At 36.7% G+C, this 20,785-nt stretch overlaps 1 protein-coding gene and 1 non-coding gene across 3 annotated transcripts in view; both read right to left on the bottom strand.

Annotated features, from left to right (window-relative positions):
* NUCKS1 (nuclear casein kinase and cyclin dependent kinase substrate 1) overlaps positions 1-20,411 on the bottom strand; it is a 31,579-nt gene extending 11,168 nt beyond the window's left edge. For both annotated transcript variants that reach the window (XM_069459252.1, XM_069459253.1), the window contains exons 1-3: positions 20,337-20,411; positions 3,618-3,667; positions 1,938-2,043 (exon numbers count right to left, since the gene is read on the bottom strand). In XM_069459252.1, the coding sequence (XP_069315353.1) occupies positions 1,938-2,043; positions 3,618-3,667; positions 20,337-20,353 (173 nt within the window). In that variant the 5' untranslated portion in view covers positions 20,354-20,411. The remainder of the gene's footprint in view (positions 1-1,937; positions 2,044-3,617; positions 3,668-20,336) is intronic.
* LOC138375888 (small nucleolar RNA SNORA72) lies at positions 4,323-4,451 on the bottom strand. The gene has a single exon (XR_011231590.1). It is a non-coding gene; the product is annotated as a small nucleolar RNA SNORA72 (small nucleolar RNA).
* Positions 20,412-20,785: the final 374 nt, after the last annotated feature.

Genomic DNA, 20,785 nt, shown 5'->3' with positions numbered 1-20,785 from the left:
GACTATTCTATATAAATGATTTTATAAAAAATAAGCATTGAATTCACAATTCCATCACAATGATGAAGAATTACATTATTTTCTCTAGTTCTTTTTACTGAGTTTATAGAGACTATTAATCTTTGAGCACCATTACAGCAAAGTCAAGTGAAAGCTGAACTTTTAAGTAGAGACCAAAAAGAATCAACATAGCACTCGTCTGAGAGAATAAATATACAAGTCATCTAATACAAATGGCAGGCCGGGCGCGGTGGCTCACGCCTGTAATCCTAGCACTCTGGGAGGCCGAGGTGGGTGGATTGCTCAAGGTCAGGAGTTCGAGACCAGCCTGAGCGAGACCCCGTCTCTACTAAAAATAGAAAGACATTATATGGACACCTAAAAAAATCTATATAGAAAAAATTAGCCGGGCATAGTGGCGCATGCCTGTAGTCCCAGCTACTCGGGAGGCTGAGGCAGTAGGATCGCTTGAGCCCAGGAGTTTGAGGTTGCTGTGAGCTAAGCTGACGCCACGGCACTCACTCTAGCCTGGGCAACAAAGTGAGACTCTGTCTCAACAAAAAAAAAAAGAAGTACTAATACAAATGGCAATAAGAACTCAATCAGTCCTCACACTTTTAATAATAAAATCAAATGATTACAATAAGAAAAAATTTAGGCTAGATATAATTATTACATTGATGAGACATAATAACAGTTCATGAAGCAGTTGATTCCTAGGAGAAACATAATAACAGAATATAATGAACAGTAGTTCTGTATTGGAGCTGCTACATAGAACTGTTTTAGGGATATCCTATGAAACTCTGGAAGACTTGTTTCCCAACAGTACAATTTTGTATTTTTTCCTCAAAAGCATGTTTCTAAAATTCTCCAGCAAAGGAAATAGTAGAGGTTAGTTAGCATATAAGCAAACAAAATATATTAGGTAAATGCATGTATTTTATAGTGATTTTCATGCCCCAAAGTTCTTAGAAGAACCAGGGAGAAATACCATTTCATTTCTTGAACTGCTCATTCATTCATAATAGTATTACTTGGAAATGGTATAGCCTTATGGTTAAAAAATGGACTTTGGGAGTTGGGCACAGTGGTGCACAACTGTAATCCCAGCTACTTAGGAAGCCAAGGTAGGATTGCTTGAGCCCAGGAACTCAAGACCAGCCTGGGCAACATAGCAAGAACTTGTCTCAAAATCAAATCAAATCAAATAAAAAAATGGACTTTGGAATCTAACAGACATGGTTTCAAAATCTGTTTGTCCCTTTGCTGAGTAACCTTGGTTAAATCACTGAACTCCTCTAAATTAATATTATTTATCCTAATAGATGAATTGTGAGAATTAAATGATACTGTAATAGATCATAATAGAGACTGGCACATAATATTCATAAATGGCAGCCATCATCGTCATCATCATCGTCAAGGAGATCTTAAAGTTATCCAACATTGAGTGTGAGGGTGTATGTGTATACCTTTAAAAATAGGCAAAAGTTACAATATCCTGGTCTTATGAGGCAAAATTATAGTTAAAATTACTACTCACATGAACTCATTTGTAAAACTAAGGGAAAAGAAACTGTTCAATATGATTACATTATTTAAACAAAGGAAAATTGATTATGATACAGTAAAACTCAGCAGGCTATACAACTTAAGATTCCATAAGCTTTACTTATAATTCTGCCAATGATAAGTGACTGAATGGGATACATCACTTATTTTTTATCACTATAATAAAAGTATCAATACTAACCTTAGGTAACAAATTACATACTTAAGCACAGCCTGAAATAATATGAAATAGGCAAAACATTAAGTGGACCATAACTATTTTCCAAAAGTATTTAAAGATTCCACCAGTTTAGAGATCAGAGACCGTCCTCATCTCAGAGTGGCGACAACATAAGCAGGAACAGAAAGACAATGCCTCTTACCTATCTTCCTGTGAATTCTTTCCAGATCGCCTCTTATTTTTAGCTTCTCGGGGAGATGATCGAATTTTCTTAGCAGGAGGGCCCGAATCTCTTCCATAATCTTCATCTAAACAGAGCATTTTTCAAATTCCATTAACTATATTATGATTTTTACATGTTAAAATCACCACTGTATTTACGGACATAATTATCTCTCATGCTGTTTAAATGGTAAGAGGGACAGGATTTCCCAACTAGTTTCTTTCATTTTTTAAAATAAAATTCTTTTCCATCCCAGCCCCACCACCGTAACTCTATTTGTGCATATTACCCTCTAGTCCTCATATATATATATTTCATATATCTATAGCTAAATCTCTTATCATTTTATATCTTACCCTTTTGATTGGTAAAAGATTTTTTCATGTTTTAACATCTTCATATTTATTTTAAAATTATTATAGTAACATACGTATATTACAAGCTTTCTAGAAGGTAAAGAAACTACAATTCTACATAATTACTGTTACCAAGCAAATTACTTTTAAACTAAAGTAATAAATATAACATACTCTGGCACATGAAAAAATATTTCCAATTTCAAAAGCTCTATAAAACTAAAGAAAATGACCCTTCCTTGAAAGGCAATTACTTCCAAAACTGTTTACTGCACTACACATACATGATGGGGAGACGCTGGAAGTTGTCTGGAGCTTTAGCAATTTATTAAATGGTTGGATATGTTATAAATTCCATTATGGAATATTATACAATCATTAATAGGAATTTTTCAAATAACTTTTAATAACACAAAAGAGATACTCTGAAGTAGGGATGGTATGGGAACAGAATCCAAAACTATAGTAAGACTTCAACTATATTTTTAAAAGGAAAAAAAGATAAATGACTAACAAAAAGGTAAAAATAGCTATTTGCTGGCTAAGAGAGCCTGAGTGTTATCTCTGCCTCAGTTTCCTTAACTATAAAATGGAAATAGTAATAGCACATACCAAATTAAAAGGCTCTAAGGAATAAATTATTGAATACAAACAAATGTTGGCATGTAGCAAGCATTTAATAAATGTTATTATTACCCCTGGGAGGCAAGATTACATATTACTTTTTTGTACTCTTCTTTATATCTTTCTGCATTTTATTAAGTTTTCCCAAAGGGCACATATTATCTTTATAAAGTGAAGTTAGATTAAAAAGAAAAAAAGAATAGTAAATGCTTCTGGAAAATAATGAGGAGATTAGGAGACAATTCTAAAGAAACCTTTTAAGGCTAAGATTTAAGGTACAGCACTCATGCTATGATGATTAGTTCACAAATCAAAGTTGTTTCACAAAATGGACACTTATCTTAGTTGCTTTAATATGCAAAAACCTTAAATACTCCCTAATACAAGGTACAAGTTTTATTGTGCTAACAGCAGGAGATATTATAAGTAATAAACACTATTATCAGAATTATTGAACATTTAAACTTTGGACTCCAAAACCAGGTAAGAAAAAAATAATTAAAGGTTTATTACCAATGATTTACTAAGGAAAAGTTAAAAATCCATGTAAGTTCAACTTTGGTTGACACAGATTATGAAATAATTTGGATAAATATTCTAAAAGTAAAAAATACATAATAAGCTGGCAAACCTCCACTGGTCAGTTCAACTTACAATTTGTTGAAACCACAAAACTTACCTGCATCATCAGATTCTTGAAACTGTGAATAATCAACAACCTTCCTATTTCTGTAGAAAGAAGAGACTCTAATTAAGATCATAAAAATGTAGGAGTTTTCTAAGACATCAGAACACACATTTCTATTTCATAAACAGAACTGAACTAGCTCTTTGAAAATTATTTAACAGCCTCCACTTCTGCCAAAATACTTCACATTTTGTTACAAGAAAGTACAGTTTAAACCAAAAGTATTTCAAACTACAATTCTCATATTGCTCATCTCAGTGATAGATCAAATACCATCTTTCCCTACAAAACAATCTCCCACCTCTCAAAACATACATACATAGAACAACAAAATGGGCCAAATCACCACGTACCTACATATTCATTATACAGAAATGCCACATTTATAAGCCAAAACTGTAAATGTTATTTTATTTTTACTGATATACACTTGATAAATGAGGTTATTAAAAGCTTGGTTCAAGGCAAAAGCAATTTTTAGACATAATAGTTACATTATAATGCACAAAAATTATGGTAACACTAAGCTTTACATATAAGGGAAAGGAAAAGAATTCAGACTGGTCCAGTCAAAAGATGCTTTTTATTAAAGGGTATATAATTTTAAAAAATATGAAAGCCTCACAAACTTCTTCATCTATTTCACTTTTTTAAAAACTTTTTTCCCCTCTGTTGTTTTCTTTTTTTTCAGATCTGGTTTGTCACCCATTTATAAAACCAGACCTAGGGAAAGAACTAGGTTTGGGGACACAAGCATGGTCTTAATATAGTGAATGTTTAGACTGCCCTGACTAATAAAAATCAGACCAAGGAGAATATTCACAGTATCTTGACTCTAAATGATTTTAAGTACTTCCTACCAAGTTAGGCGTCTTTAAACATCTCAGACTAATCTTAATTTCTAGTTTCCTATTTTTTTCCTATTTGTTCCTATTAAATTTCTAAAAGTTTAATATTCCTCCACTAGAGACAGATATATAAGCTTCCATGTTATTACCCAAACAGCCTAGCTTGCAAAAGAGGCTCAGATTAAAAAAAAAAAAAATGTACTGTTAACTGTAGGCCTAAATGGATACAAGTGAATTAAAAGGATTAAGGGAAATATATGCCACTAACTAAACTTAAAGCTAAGCAGAGGGATATCCCTGGTTGTATAGATTAAGATACCATTTAAGTTCAAAGACAGGGTGGTCAGAATGCAAGCACGGATCTATCTTCTAGTATAATAAACAAAAATGATATGGGTGGGGGTGAATTCTGAAAAAAAAAAAAAAAAAAAAAAGGCTCTTAAGGGATTTTGCCTTCTATTTTTCTTTAGTTTACCAAAACTATAAAGTATGCACCAACTATATATAATAAGAATCTGAGTTTATATTACCAAAGATACCATACTATTAGGAAAGTTAACTTTAAAAATATGACTATTAATTCCACTTAAAAGAGGAACTCAGAGTACACAAATTTATAGAGAGTAGAAACGGTGGTGGCCAGGGACTGGAAGAGCAGGAATGGGGAGTTGTTTAATGGATCTAGTCTTAGTGTTGCAAGACGAAGAGTTCTGGAGATCTGCACAACAATGTGAATGTACTTAACAGTACTGAATCGTACACCTAAAAATGGTTAAGATGGTAAATTTTATACAAAGCATATTTTATCACAATAAAAATATCTTTTCTTCCTAAAAAATGACTATTAAAAAAAAATCTAAGGCTGGGCAAGGTGGCTCATGCCTGTAATTCTAGCACTCTGGGAGGCTGAGACAGGAGGATCACTTGTGCTCAGGAGTTCAGGACCAACCTGAGCAAGAGTGAGACCCCATCTCTACAAAAAATAGAAAAAATTAGCTGGGCAGGGTGGCATGCGACTGTAGTACCAGCTACCCAGCTACCTGGGAGGCTGAGGAAGGAGGATTGCTTGAGCTCAGGAGTTTAAGGTTGCAGTGAGCTCTGAATTTGTAGGCATAATAATTCTAGTTTATCCCATGCTTGTGGGATGGCAATTAAAATATTATTCCCCAATTTCTGGGTATCACGTAATAATAGATATATCCTATGAGACTATATATTGGAGGACAACCAAAATGGTGAAGGGTGTATCATATGAAGAACAACTGAATACACTGAGAATATTTAACTTGCAAAAGGGAAAACATATTAGCTACTTTAGGGCTTTGAGATGAAAGTAGTAGTAAAGGTACCTGCTTAGCTTTAGTGGCCATACTAAGTGTGGATTCAACATAAAGAACTTTCCAACAGTTTCCTTAGGCTATCACTAGAAACACTTGAGAAAGATATTATATAGTAAAAAGTACAGAATCTTTGTTACTAGGAATCCTGGGTCCTGGTTCTATAACTTCAAGCAAATCATTTAATTTCTCTGGGCCTCAATTCCTCCTCTGGTGGAACTGATAATCTAAATTGCTTGACAAATCTAAAAGATATGGTATAAAATTAATTATTAAAGTTTAATGAAAAGGATTACTTTTTCTATTGTAAACAGTCAACTATCCTTGTGCACTATACCATTTGTTTTCTTCACTTGGAGGTAAAAGCCATGTCTCATAGACATATTTCTGGTACAGAGGCAAGGTAAAAAGGAGGCGCTCAAATATTTTCTGAACTGTCTGCTCTTGGGGACAAATGTAAGAGTTCTGTTAGAAGCTTGATTTTATATTTTAGAGGACAACATCCAGTCTCCTAAAAGCCTTTTAAGATCTTATCTCTTGCCATTTAACAACCAAACAATTTAGGAAGTTTGTAATTCCTTCAATCCTGTGGTTTCTTACCACTTGGTCCTGCTGTTCCTCATCCTAGAATACTGTTCGTATCACTCCCACTCATATCAGATACAACTTTACCTCCTTTCCACACCTTTAATCCTTTATTTATACCATATAATCTACTAAACGTCTGTCTCTCCCACTGAATGTGAGCTTCTTGAGGACAGGGTTATCTCTTCTTCATTAGGAACACCAAATTCAAGAAATATGTTTGCTCAGTGAATAGACTTGGCAACTGCAAAGGATTAGGATAGGAAAAGGCATCAGTAGAGAGGATGTCTACAAGACTGGCATTTTTCAGACTATCAGACATTTAATTAACTGCCTTTCATGACAAAAAGAAACTTAGTTTCCTCCTAACTAAATTACTTGTTACTTTAAACCTAAAAAATTAAAAAGGATACTATTTAGTACATTTTTTTCTATCCTAGTTTCCAACAAAGAGAACAGAAATGCCATGTACTCTATTGATATTACATAAGAAATTAAATTTCAAAATTAAATTGAAAGACCATCCCTTTCTTTGAAACAAAATATTTTAACTTTCAATGATCTAAAAACAGCCAGAATCAGCAGACTTTTATTATGTCATTTATCACAAAAACTAAAAAATGAAAGTAAAGCAAAATATGAGTATAGAAGCCACTCTGTCTCATTAGAGTAACTAGTCAAAATCAATAGTCATCCATAAATGCTAAACAGGGAAAAGAAAAAAAATAATTTAAATATCTGCAGTAACAAGGGCCATTCATAATTCATTATAATGACATAATAATTTGGTTCTTTCCCAAACTATGTCCTACCTTCTAAGATGTTTATTCAAAACAGCATGCTAATTCTACCACCTGGAAATTTGCCTTGTTTAGGGCTGAAGTACATTTTTGATAAACTTGTTCCTATAAAAACTGGAAATTGAGATGATAGGATAGAAGCCCAGCACTTAAGAGTAATATTAAGTCCCAGGGAATGGGAGGTTCAATTTCTAGCTGAAAATAAACATTCTTAGTTCTCAAAATACAGCAATGTGCTGCATAAGGACATTTCAGTCAACAATGGACTGCATATATGACAGTTATAAGGTTATAATATTGTATTTTTACTGTGTCTTTCCCATGTCTAGATATACAAATATATACCATTATGTTACAATTGTATACAATATTCAATACAGTAACATGCTGTAGTTTACAGCCGAGGAGCAACAGGCTATACCACACAGCCTAGGTGTACAGTAGGCTAAACCATCTGGATTTGTGGAAGTACCCACTCTGATATTTCCATGACAGTTGCTTAATGATGCATTTGTCAGACCCTATCCTCGTAAAGTGACACATGACTGTACTATTACTTAAATGCCAAAGCTAAACTCTTCAGTGTAAAATGAGTATCAACAACTAGAACTGGGAGGCCAATACAAGATTTCAATACAGCATAGAGGTTAAAAACGCATATTTCTGAATTAGATTAAAATCTTGACTCTGCCACTTACTAGCTGTATGTCCTTTAGCAAGTTCTCCTCACTGAACTTCAGTTTCCTCATTTGTAAAATAAGAGTAACAATACCTGCCTCTCAAGACTGTTGTAAGAATGAGTGCCAGGTACATAAACTATTCGATAAATCAATAAATAATAGCTATCATTACTTATAAGTATTAACTTGTGTCGCCCAGAATACTGCTGCAATTTTGAACACATAATTAACACTCCTATTTGGATAAGATGATTAAGTCACACCATTAAAATATATGTAGGTCTTATGGCAGTATTGGTTCCAGTACCATCTAGAAAGATTGTCTTAAAAGGTTTCTTGTTCATTTCACTAATATGCAATACTTTCAAAATACTTCCCTCTTTTTATATTAGGTTATTAATATTTTCCACTTTATGGCAGTTTTCAGGTTACCATTTAGACCAGAGAAAGTAGCAAGTAGTAGCTATTTAAAGCCATCAAATGAGTTATACCAATTTCCTTCATTCAAATTAACTGTAGTTCTATCTAAACAAGTTGAAAAGTTTGCACTAGAAAAGGAAAAATGCAACACGACGAGGTTAATACAAAGTATAGAAACACAAAAAACTTCAAAACTTCAACTATATCCCTGTTCTTACTTTAAAAGCAGATACAATCTCTAGTATTTAGATTCTAAATGTACCTTGGTCGCAAAGAACCAACTAGTGGATAATTCCCCTAGGACTTTGAGATGGGAAGCCTCCACTTTTGTATCTGTTTAAAGTATGAAAGTGACAGGTACAGTGGGGAGGCTAGACAACAAACACTATAAAATCTCTTTGGCACCAAACATAGATAACTCAAAGTCGTTTAAAAGCAATAGGGTTTTATTAGTCTGCTCTTAATCATCAATTTCTTTCTGCTGAAGTCTACCCAAAGAATAGTTTTTCTTATAGCAAACAAAAACAGCAATATTCCTGGTATGTGAAACCAACATTCTGAAGAGCCAACAATCATACGCAGTATTTTAGAGATGGAAATTACCACACCTCTGAAATTCTCATTTAATCCCCTTAATTTTACAGATGAGAAAACAACTGAGACCATACAATCCAGCTCTACTTTGTTACAAGCCCACATATCGTCAGAATATAGAAATAACAAGTAAACTCCAGGTGAGGAAAGCTGAATAACGAAGCTGTCAAATACAAACCTGTATTTAATTACTGATACCCTAAGCTTTTAACAAAATCATTTAAAAAAATGAAACCCAAAAAACTTTTAAACAATCTACTACATTGTTTAGCCCAATTAAAGCTACCACTTTTACCCCGATGAAATTATACTGTTCTAGTCAATGCAAGGAAGTAAAAAAACCCATCTTGCTAACTTTCTAGAATTTAACAAATTTTTCAGTAGGCACTTAAAATGCTTTCAAATCTTGAGTTTTAAGAAACCCACAATAGCCAACATAGCTCTTTTACTAATCATCTAGGTAGTAAACATGTCACTTCATCAGATGAGATCCTATAAGAACAAAGTTTTTCAATGTATAGGCCACAAACCCTCACTGGGTCTTGAAATCAATTTATGGATATATAACCAGCATTTTATTTATAGAGGGGGGGAAAAGCAAATAACAGAGAACATTATACCTAAATAACCATAAGTTCATGAACTTGTTTCAGGTGCTTGTGTTCTTATGTGTGCAGCAGATTGCAATGTCATCTATAGATACACACACACACACTCTTTTTTTTTTTTTTTTTTTTGAGACAGAGTCTTGCTCTGTCCTCTGTCACCCCAGGTAGAATGCAGTGGTGTCATCATAGCTCACTGTAACCTCAAACTCCTGGGCTCTAGCAATCCTCCTGCCTCAGCCTCCCCAGTAGTTGGGACTACAGGCACCCATCACCACGCCAATTTTTTCTGGTTTTGGTAGAGATGGGGGTCTCGCTCTGGCTCTGGCTGGTCTTGAACTCCTGAGCTCAAGCAATCCTCCCACCTCAGCCTCCCAGAGTACTAGGATTACAGGCATGAGCCACTGTGCCCAACTGTAAAATATATTTCTTATTGGAACCCCATCAAAAAAGTCTGAAAGCCACTGCTTTAGAATAGAAAGAGGATTTCCAAGGTAGTCTTTGGTTTTACCTTTACAAAAAATAATTGTTATTGATCTGTGTATAGTCACAAAAGAATGACATCCTTCCTATTTTAGTCTCAGTTTTTTTTTTAAATCACCTTTTCAAGTTTAAGCATTCTTAAAGCCCGTTAAAGTTTGATGGTGGTGCTAGTGGGAGAGGGGAGATAGTGGTACCAATATTGTAAGTACTAGAGCTATTGGATCTTAGACAATCTAAACCAATCTTCAGCTTGTATCTTGTTAACAAATATCCCTAGAAAGGAATAAGAACCTCTCGAAAGGAAGCCTATGCTAAGGAGACTCCAATAATAGTTCTTTACAACGACATGAAATCTGCCTCTAATGTCCACTCATTGGTTCTATCTAGGGTTCCTTTGGAACCCCCTGGAACTAGGGTTCCTTTGAACGTTTACTCATACTTCAAGTACCCTCTTCATGCTCTAGTTCAGGGGTCCCCACCCTACAGTGAGTTGTATAATTATTTCATTATATATTACAATGGAATAATAATAGAAATAAAGTGCACAATAAATAAAATGTGCTTGAATCATCCTGAAACCATTCCCCCCTCCCCCAGGTAGAAAAATGGTTTTCCATGAGAACGGTGCCAAAAAGGTTGGGGACTGCTGCTTAGTTGCTTTCCTCCATACCACCCGGGATTTAGTAAAGTCTATCAAGCTCTGCCCAGAACTAAATATAACACAGTTTTAAAAAGTTGGGGGTGGGGAGCAGATCAGTAATATGACCTTCCTCTTCCTGTTCTCCTCTATACTTCTAAATGCAATCCAAGATCTCAGTTGCCTTTTGGGCTGTCCCATCCTTCAGTAGAATTCATACTGCAATTCCAACGACTAAAACTTCCTTTTTTATAACCTAAAAACTTTTGGTATCCTGACCCTGCCATTTCAACATGTTACTTATCTTTCCCAACTTTTGTATCATCTGTAAATTTAATCAGCATACCATCAATGTCCTCATCATCCAGGTCATTAATAAAAAGGCCAAGAAACTCCCTTCCGGCACCAGTGGCAAGTGTTCCAGGATGACATCAGTCTATGAGCCCTCTCTGGGTCTAGCTACCGAGGCACAAGTCCATCACACTGAACTATTACTCTGCCTGTATTTCTCCACAAGTACCTCATGGGAAGCTCTGTCAAAATCCTCGCTGAAATAAAAACCCAGTATTTTCAGATTTTGCCCTAATAAACTTTTTTAAAAAGGAAATGAGTTCGTTTAAATCAGTGATACTTAAAACTTTTTAGCAATAAACACTTTTTGTTCAAACAAAAATCTTTCCAGGAACCACAAAGTAAAATAAAGCTAATTAAAAGTATAAGCATTTTAAGAGTATACATTTGTCTTATCACATTAAAAAAACTGTTTCATTATAGAATTTTCCAACTTGTATTCTGTCAAAATAGTTTTTCTAAGGGTTTCTTGGTCAGATCAACTGGATATCATCAGTATTATCAACTCTTTAAACATTCAAAATGAATATTATTAACATGTTAAATTTTGAAAAGCTTTGAAAGTTCCACATTAAAGGAACTGCTTAACTTTATCTCCAAAATTATATTTTAAAATCCGACTCAAATATTTAAGACAACCCTGAAAGCCAGCATTACGAAGACTACTGGTCTACACAAGTTTTTTGTGAAGCCATGACTTTTATTAATAATTACAACAGCAGTTACTTTAGATGTGCCAGTTACTTTGCCCAAATTCTCACTTAATTTTCACCCAAGGAGCTAATTAACATTTTACTTTTATCTAAGTAAACTAGTTCCCAGAAAAGCTAAATAACTTTACTACAATCCATGAAGTGGTAAAGGCAATTTTCCAGTCCAACTCCATCAAACCCTATAATCCACACATGCCACTGCTGATCTGGCCTCTCAAACCTTCCTTCCCTAAGTGTTTGCAAATATACTTTCCCAAAGAAGGGATGCCATTAAAGTCACTGCACATCAACTATCTGCCTCCCTTGAAAACTTGGGACACTTAGTCTCTCTACTCTTCTACCCCTCAAAGATGATTAAGAAACTTCATATGCCAGATTTTCTCAGGATATAGAAATGTTAGTTCACTGAGGCCAGAATGCCTGAACTGAATTCAGGGCAATTTCTTACAATTGTTTCACTTATCTTGACCTTCAAGTTTCTTTTGGCTAATATATATTGTTTTGACTGTATCACTCTGTTATTTACACTTAAAATATAAAATTCAAAACAAAGTCACAAGATACAAGAAAGCAAAAAGAAAAAAAAAAAAAACAAAACCAGGAAATTACAAGAAAGAGCTGCTAGGTTTTTGAAATGGGAGAAGTTTTTCATTTCTGCAGAAAACGGAAGGGGATAAAGGTGTTCTGAATGATGAGCTGGACACATTTACTAGATATATATCACAATCTCCTATTAAATATATATATATATATTTTGCCATAGCATAGCACTCCTTATTCTCAATACTTGTTATTTTACTCTACAACTTACTATATTCAGTTCCACCATATAGGAAAATATTTCCTCTATTTTACTCTACAACTTACTATATTCAGTTCCACCATATAGGAAAATATTTCCTCTTAAAGTTCAACGAGTGTAATAAGATAAAGCATTTGATAAATAAAATTGGTTAGAAGATTTTTTCCCTGTTTAAGTTTACAGCAAAACCTATGCAACTGGGGACAGAGAAACCTCAAATGGGCAAAACTGAAGGGGTCTCAGGTTTGCAATTATTGAGTTGAGTCCCAGCCTGCAACAGAGGGTCCTGAAAATCTAAGTGGTATCTTCCAAATTGTCTAAGCCAATCACCAGGGACAAACCTGGAATCTGACAAAGTTAGGTTTATTAACTCATTACAACAGAGAAGCACATCAGAGAAGTTTGGGGAAATCTCACGTAAAAGAAAAAAATTATAGATTTGGGGGAAAGGTAGAACTAAGGTAAATGAAGCAGTGTCTTGATAGGCTCCGCCTCTGTGTTGAAGGGGTCAACATCAGGTTTGGACTGCAGAGTGAACCTAGGGTCCTACTGGGAAAGAAGTTTAAGGTAGATGAGGAATTTCGTGGCTAGCAAACCCTCATCTGAAGCTCTGAAGTTGTAAATTGAGGCCAGTTCTTTGTGTCCAAATGACTTAGAGCTTCATTCTACCTGATATAATTCCAAACAGTAAAGTTTCTGACAGTCTCTGATTTTAGGTTACACCAAGTTTCTCTGTAAGGAAGTAGTAGGTGCTCAAGGGGGACAGGCGTGGGAGTGGGGGTGTTATGAATCCTTACAGCTACAGCATGTCCTTGGAAGACAGGTATTATCCCAGCCCAAAAACAGCAAGGTGGACTTTTGCTTTCTCAGTAAAGCTAATTTTTAGTTTCTCAAGTAGTTCATCTTCTGGGTCATTTTATCTTGATAGAAGGATTCTACACTTCAACCAAAGGTAGCTGGAAAGGAAATCTCCCTGAAAATCACCTTGCTTAAGCAGATAACTGAACAGGCACACAATTAAAAAATAGATATGCACTAAGAAGCACCTGAAAATTGCAATACCTAGTTGAAACACTCTTTGGCAGCCTGTGTGTGGTCTCATCATCTAAAGCATTTCAAAGACCTATAACTAGTTATTTTAAAATATGGCAATACAATCCTATAACAATCAGTTCATTTCCTAAAATCTAGATAATAAATTTTTCATAATAAATCAAAGGCTTCCTCCTTATTGTGTACAATATGGGAGTTTTCTAGGTGCTGTCTCCAGTCTAAACAATTCAAAAAGCTACTTTTGAATTGAGAGTAATGAGGTCACATTTCTCTACCCAGCTGTTTTTTTTAAATGCAAATTTAACATTTTCAGCATGCTCAATACCTTCATTATTAAGTTAAAAATAATCAAAGTTTGCAAAGCAACCCCTATGGCTTGCAGACTGTAAATTATACAACACCAGAGGAACAAAATTCACATGGACTACAATGTGGACAATATCCCAGAGTTATACAGTATGGTGACCTTTTTTACACTTCTGAGAAAAACAGACTAAAAACTCCAAAACCCAAAAACCTTTATTCAAAATTAGCTTTGTTTCTTAACAAATTGTGTTTTTAGAGCTGGAAGAAACCAGTGAGAGAAAGCTTTGAAAATTGTAAAGTGCTTTGTAAATGCAATAGCATTCAACATCTCCATTATATAAACCTTTAAGAGGCTGAAAGGCAAGTGTCCAGATACCTAGGGTTTCTTTTGCTGTGCCAGGCTACCTCTCCCCAAGAATTAGTTTTACCAGTAATTCAGACTTAAAACACTAAAAACTCAGCCGGGGATGGTGACTCACGCCTGTAATCCTAGTACTTCAGGAGTTCAAGACCAGCCTGAGCAACATAGTGAGACCCCGTTCTCTATTTAAAAAGAAAAAAAAAAAAAATACTAAAAACGCAACGACTTACCTTAGTTTGTAACCTCTGTCAAGTTAAATCAATTTCTTCTACTTTTAATGTTAATTTCCTTCTACTTTTAATGCATTTTTTAAATAGGTGAAACTTTTTAAAATGCCATGGTTTTTCTTTTAGTCTTTTAATATGATGAATCATGGAGGTAGATTGTTTTGTTCCTAGGATAAACCTTACTTGATCACATATATTTTTAATACAGTAAGTCTTCACTTAATGTCACTTAAAAGGCTTTTGGAAACCACGAATTTAAACAAAGAATCGTATAATGAGACTGATTTTTTTCTCATTGTTGTAACAAAACGAACTTATTTAGGGCCTGCTATACAATCATTTCACTTGAAATTGCAGTTTCTAAGAACTTATCGATGATGACGTTAAGCGAGGACTTACTGTACCCACTGGTTTCAGTTAGCCAAGTTTATTTGGCATTTTTCCATCAAATTTTATGTAAAATGAACACACAATTTTCTTGTATTGTCCTTTAGGTGGCTTTGGAATCTATTCACTTAGTCAGGGGGAAATGCCCTCATATTATGAAACGTATAAACATTCACATTCCCCCTTGCCTCCAAAGGCTCACACTAAACATTTTGTTGGTTTTTACTCCCATTAGGTGTTACCGTTCCTTTAATCCCTTCACATATTCTATTCCCCCCAAAATTGTCCTTTTCTCCATTCCCCTGCCTCCCCAAAAGTTCACCTTAAATTTAGTCCTCTCCACAAAAGTCCCATCATGAATTATAACCCACTCCAAAGACAAAGGGTGCTACCACCATGAGAAAGAGGAACACTCTGTGCCATTGTCACATGGCTTTGGGTTGCTCACACTAGGATTCAAACTCCTACTTCATCTCTTAATAGTTAGGTAAACTATGCCAGTTACTTTATTTATCCTCAGGACTCACATATGAAATGGGGATCACATACACCTTGCTTGAAGAGTTTTTGTATGACTTGGAAATATAAATAAAGTATCTGGCAGAGTATCTGGCACCTAAGAGTTGCTCAGTGATAATTGTTGTTTTGGAAGTGATTTTATTTTTTTCAACTTATGCTGTTAAAGGTCTACAATCCCCAATCCACAATTTAGAAAGCCAAAAAGTTCTGAAAACAAAGTTCTTCCATAACTTACAGGGTAGCAAAATTTTACCTGTGAGTCTTTTTATTCTTAAAACACATATGGCCCCAATGGTTTTAAACTAGGGATGTGGACTTGTAGTATGTTCTCTGTGGAATCAAACACTGCAAATATAAATTTAGTAGAAAAGAGAATGGCTAAGATTCAAACAGTCTAAATCCAGCTCTGCTATTATGTCTACACTTTTGATTCCTTGGGTTTCAAAGTCATCACAGGAAAACTGAAGGAACTGGACTTACGCTCTCAAGTTCTTTCTAGGTTTTTTTTTTTTTTAATTAAAAATTATCTCTGAAAATAATTTTGACTATTGAGTTGAGCAAAAATGCTCACATAAGACATTTTGGCCATGTTTTCCCTAAATTTTTTTATAGAGAGACCTAAAAACCCATGTATTATGTACTCGCCATTGAAGAGATTACTAAATAAAAAACATCTGACCATGGAAAGAATACTAGCCTTGTATTCAGATCTGAGTTCAAATCTTGGTTCTGCTATTATAATTCAATAACCTTGAGTAACATATTCTTTAAGGTTGTTTTGTCATGGTATATGGTGATTAAAAAAATACCTAGGTTACACAGTTGTAGGAAGGATAAAACATAAAGTGAAAGCCTTTAGCACAGTACCTGACTGCAGTTTTTCCTCAAATATTTGTTCAGCGAGCTATTAATACTTTGATAACTGCATTTTAAACATTGTATAATTTTCAGCTTAATTAATTACGCTATGTTGAGCAAAGTTGAATAGTGTTCATATAAAATTAACTTCTCCATTATTCAAGCATTGTAAATTACATGAGATATCTTTGATGACAAGTATTTGAAGGTAAAGTCTACCGAAGGAATTATGTTATTTTTAGAGGAAAGTGACATGTAAGTAATAATAAAACATACAGATCCCAAGTTAATAAAGTAGCACTTTTCTCTCTTTCACTCACTCACACACACACAGACAAACACACACCCCCTGGGAGTAGGGAATAAGAGATATAATGAACCAGGCTCAACCATATTTTCTAGGATACTAAACTTTTAAGTGTCTTCCTGTGCATACTTGGCAACAAATTCCAAGCTACCTTGAATGTTCAGGATTCTAAGTTTCTGCTTTAACTGAGGACTTCTTGAAAGTAATATTTTGGTGAGAGAATATTAATTTTCAGAATCCAGGCACAGCCCAAATAACTCTCTTTGAAAAGAAAGTAATCTGGAACCTTGGGAAAGCTAATTCTCAACATTAATTATAAACATAGCAAACAATAAAATAATTTTGTATCAACCTGTAGGAGCCTATGCTTTCACATCTAAATTTTCAATAGTTAAGGTTCCTTGCAAATCTCAAGTATTCAAAAACCCCCAAGATATCCAGTATACTTATATTACAGAGAGGAACAAATGGATTGATCTGCGCCTGGTGTGGTGGCTCATGCCTGTAATCCCAGCACTCTGGGAGGCCAAGATGGGAAGATCGCTTGAGCTCAGAAGTTTGAGACCAGCCGGAGCAAGAAAGAGAAAAATTAGCCGGGCGTGGTGGAGTGTGCCTCTAAGTCCCAGCTATTTGGGAGGCTGAGGCAGGAGGATTGCTTGGGCCCAGGAGTTTGAGGTTGTTGTGAGCTAGGCTGAGCCAGAGCACTCTACTCAGGGCAAGAGTGAGACTGTCTCAAAAAACAAACAACAAAAAGATTGATCTGAGCCACTTGGACCATTTCCAATAAGGGAAGAGGATCTCTGGAGAGTTTACGAAAGCTTAATTTCAAGAAACCTGATTTCTATTCTGGGTAAGTCAGCTAATCTGAGCTTTCTTTCTCACCTTTTACAAGTAATGGCATTTTCCTTCCTTCTTCACAAGATTAAGAGTAATGAAAGCACTCTGAAAAGTTAGAAATGTTATACACTATGTTTTTTAATTGACATTGATAACATTAATATTTATCAGACAGAAAGTAAAGTGACCAATGGGGTGTGGGGGGGTATGAGCCAGGACTGAGAATTAAGAAATCTACATTCCAGGCCCAAGCCTGGCACCTGCTAGTGTGTGATGCAAGGCACTGCACTTGCCCAGGTCCCCATTTAAATCTCCTTGTTAACTGAGTTTGCCTAAACTTCTTTCTAGCCCCAAGACTGTAATTTTAAGCTATTAATTTGAATCCAAGCTCTAAAATATTTGAGCTCTCACTTACAAGCCAGACACTGTATAAAGTAAATATAGCAATCTTGTATGAACAAAGTTATTTAGATATAATGTGCTAGACACACAATATGCAAAACCATGCTGTAGCCAATAGGTCTCTCATACCATTCATTTGGAAATTGATGTCAAGGCGCCACTAGTACATTTCTAAACGTTCTTTAAATGTTTAGGTTCATATAAAATAAAAATGAATATTTACAGTAAAAATGAGAACCAGAAAAATAGCTAAATTAGACACAGGTCTAAGGGCAGAAATGTACCCCAAAAGAAGATATGCTGTGACACTGACATTTTCTCTAACATGTGCTTTTTTAAAAATTTTAAACAAGGCTTGTCATTCTGAAATCAGGTCAATGTCTACCATTATTTTTTGGTTAAATGTCCTAAGGTAATATTCGTCCATTATACTTTGAAACAACAGCATTTCCTTTTTTATTGCAAAATTTAACAAACCACCAAACTCAAGTTTAATTATTTCTGTTTTATTATTGGTCATGAATATATTAAAGACTTCTTTTAAAATATTGTTACAAAGAAATTTTATGACTAAAATATAATCAGAAACCAACTTACTCTGAAATAATTTAAAAGTGACAAAAAAAAAAAAAGCCCACAATATATTAACTTCACTCTTCAATTAAGGGCAATAAGCAAGGTTAAAATTTAATAACATACTAAGAAAAAAGTTGTGCAGAAATCCCAATGCCTCCAAAAAACTGATAGAATGTGCTTAATATATTTATCCCCACATGGTAAAATTAAAAATCCAAGTTCTCCAGTAAGTAAGTTCTGTTCGTGTTCCAATACCTAAATCTGGGAAAACAAATTCAGGCAAATGAGATAAGAAAGTCACTACAATAAAGTCATCAAAACTTAGTGAACTCAAGTTTAAAATTAAAAGGCAGAGAAAAATAATCTAATTTAACCACACAGTAATTACTTCTAAGAGACAAAAGATCCAATCCAGATAAAAGAAATCTTTATTATAATATTGTCTATTTTACCTGATCCTAAAGAAAATATTCTACTTGAGTTGATGGGATACATCGGTCAAGTTTTATGCCAAAAAATTTATGCAGAGTATAATCTGAAATAGCTATTCAGACTCCTTGACAAAAGGCCAGCAAAACTTTCACAGTAGAGACAGTGGTTATTAGAGAAGAGGGTTGAAACTGAACGGCAGAAAAGCAGTCAAGTAGTTAGCTCATCCTCATTCCCGCCCCGCGTAGGAGGAGTACGCAGCCCCATACCATCCCCAGCTGGAGAAGGACGATCTGGTCAGGAGACAAAACGGTGTAGAACAATACCCAATACCCCTTTTCAGGGTCCCAAATCTCTCTTTAAAACTCTGACTCAAGATACTTCCGTTTCCCACAAAACTTGGAATGAAGAATGGGAAGCGACAACTGTTAAAAACATTTAAAAACTATACCTTTTATCTATTTATTCAGAAAACACTATGCAAAATAGGTAATTCCTTACATTAAAAGTAGTATTTATTTGCAACAGCCCTCCTTTTTAAGGCCTCAACAGATTGGACTAAACCACACCCCTCCGTAAATGGCACATTCCATACAATAGCCTTGATGGCAAAGGGCGATTCCACCGACCGCTGGGGGAACAGCAAACTTGTTGAAATTTTGACAATGAAGTCTAATGGTTAACCGAATCTAGTCCCTTTATTACTAAAGTCACTGGGGGGAAGGAGAGGGTTACAAAAATATCCCGAGACGTGTACGCGGGTGAGAGTGGAACGAGAACTACACGGGATTTGGGCCGTGCTATTAACCCGCGCCTCCCTGAGCATGGGCATTTCCCTAAGGAAGGACATTTCTAATCGGAGAGAAAGAGCGGACTTTGGGGTTAACTCTATCAAAACTCCGAAGTGGGGGAGAGGCAGCAGTCCATAATTTTCCAGGATCCAGTCCCGAACTCTCACTTTTGCCCAAGGGGAAAAGAACGGGTCCCGCCCACGCCCGGCCCGATCCGGGAGGCCGGGCCTGCAGCGACCCGGGAGGACGGAGGCGGGGCTGGGTGGCAATACTGCCCCTCCCCCGTTGTGTGGAACACCCGGGGCCGCCAGAAAAAAGAGGGCCGAGTGCCCCCCACCACCACGCAAGTCGCAGGGGAAGGGGCAGTACGGGTACTGCCGCCCCTCCCTACTAAAGGTGGGGAGCAGAGCTGGAGTCCGATCGTCTCCCCTGTGGGCTCCGAGAGGCCGGCCCCAAGGAGGTGGGGCCTGCTCGGGGGCGCTGACTTCACACCCCTCCCCCCCTCCGGCCGCTGGCGGTTCAGGGACACCCCGCCCGCCCCAGTGCGGCGGGTGGGGGAGGCAGCAGAGCAGACCGGAGCCCTGCAGCGGCGCGGGGCGGGGAGGGAAGCGCGCACAGGCGCGCAGCCGCCACCCCCGCGCGCCAGCAAGGCCCCCCACGCTCAAGGGCGCGCGCGGGCCCCGAAAGGAAGAAGGCCGCGCGTGGCACTCGGTAGGGCCGACTCTAGGCTTCTGTTCCCCATTCCATCACTACTCACCCCCCGCCCCCCCAACCCGTTCCAGGCCTCGGACTCCGCACTGACCTGACAGGCCGCGACATGTTCGCTGTTGAAACAGGACCGAGTCGAGAAGCCAAAGACCAGGACCCCCCCCACCCCGCGCGCTCGGCGCCCCACCCCCCCCGAACTTCGGCCGATGGGGCCGCTGCCGCCGAACCCCGAGCTGCTGGCTTCTCAAACTCCGCGGCTCCTTGGTTCAGGGCCCTTGGATCAGACGAGCCCCCCGCTCCCCCGTCTCTTCAAAATGGATGAATCAAACCAGCCGAAAATGCGCCAAAGCCGCCGTGCAACCAAACCCACTAGGGTTTGGGCGCTCCGCCCCAACACGCCCGCTCATTGGCGACTTCTGCCAGATGCGCCCAGCTCATTAGTCTATTTGAATCATCACGTCTCTCAGACCCCGCCCTGCTCTCTGATAGGCTCCGCCTTCTCCGTGGGGTCCTGTTAGTCAAGATGCTTTGAGAGCGCACGGC

Source organism: Eulemur rufifrons, chromosome 27 (assembly GCF_041146395.1).
Source record: "Eulemur rufifrons isolate Redbay chromosome 27, OSU_ERuf_1, whole genome shotgun sequence".
In the NCBI taxonomy this organism is placed as follows: domain Eukaryota; kingdom Metazoa; phylum Chordata; class Mammalia; order Primates; family Lemuridae; genus Eulemur; species Eulemur rufifrons.
Note: the sequence above shows the minus strand (reverse complement) of the source record. Positions and strands in the feature narration are given on the sequence as shown.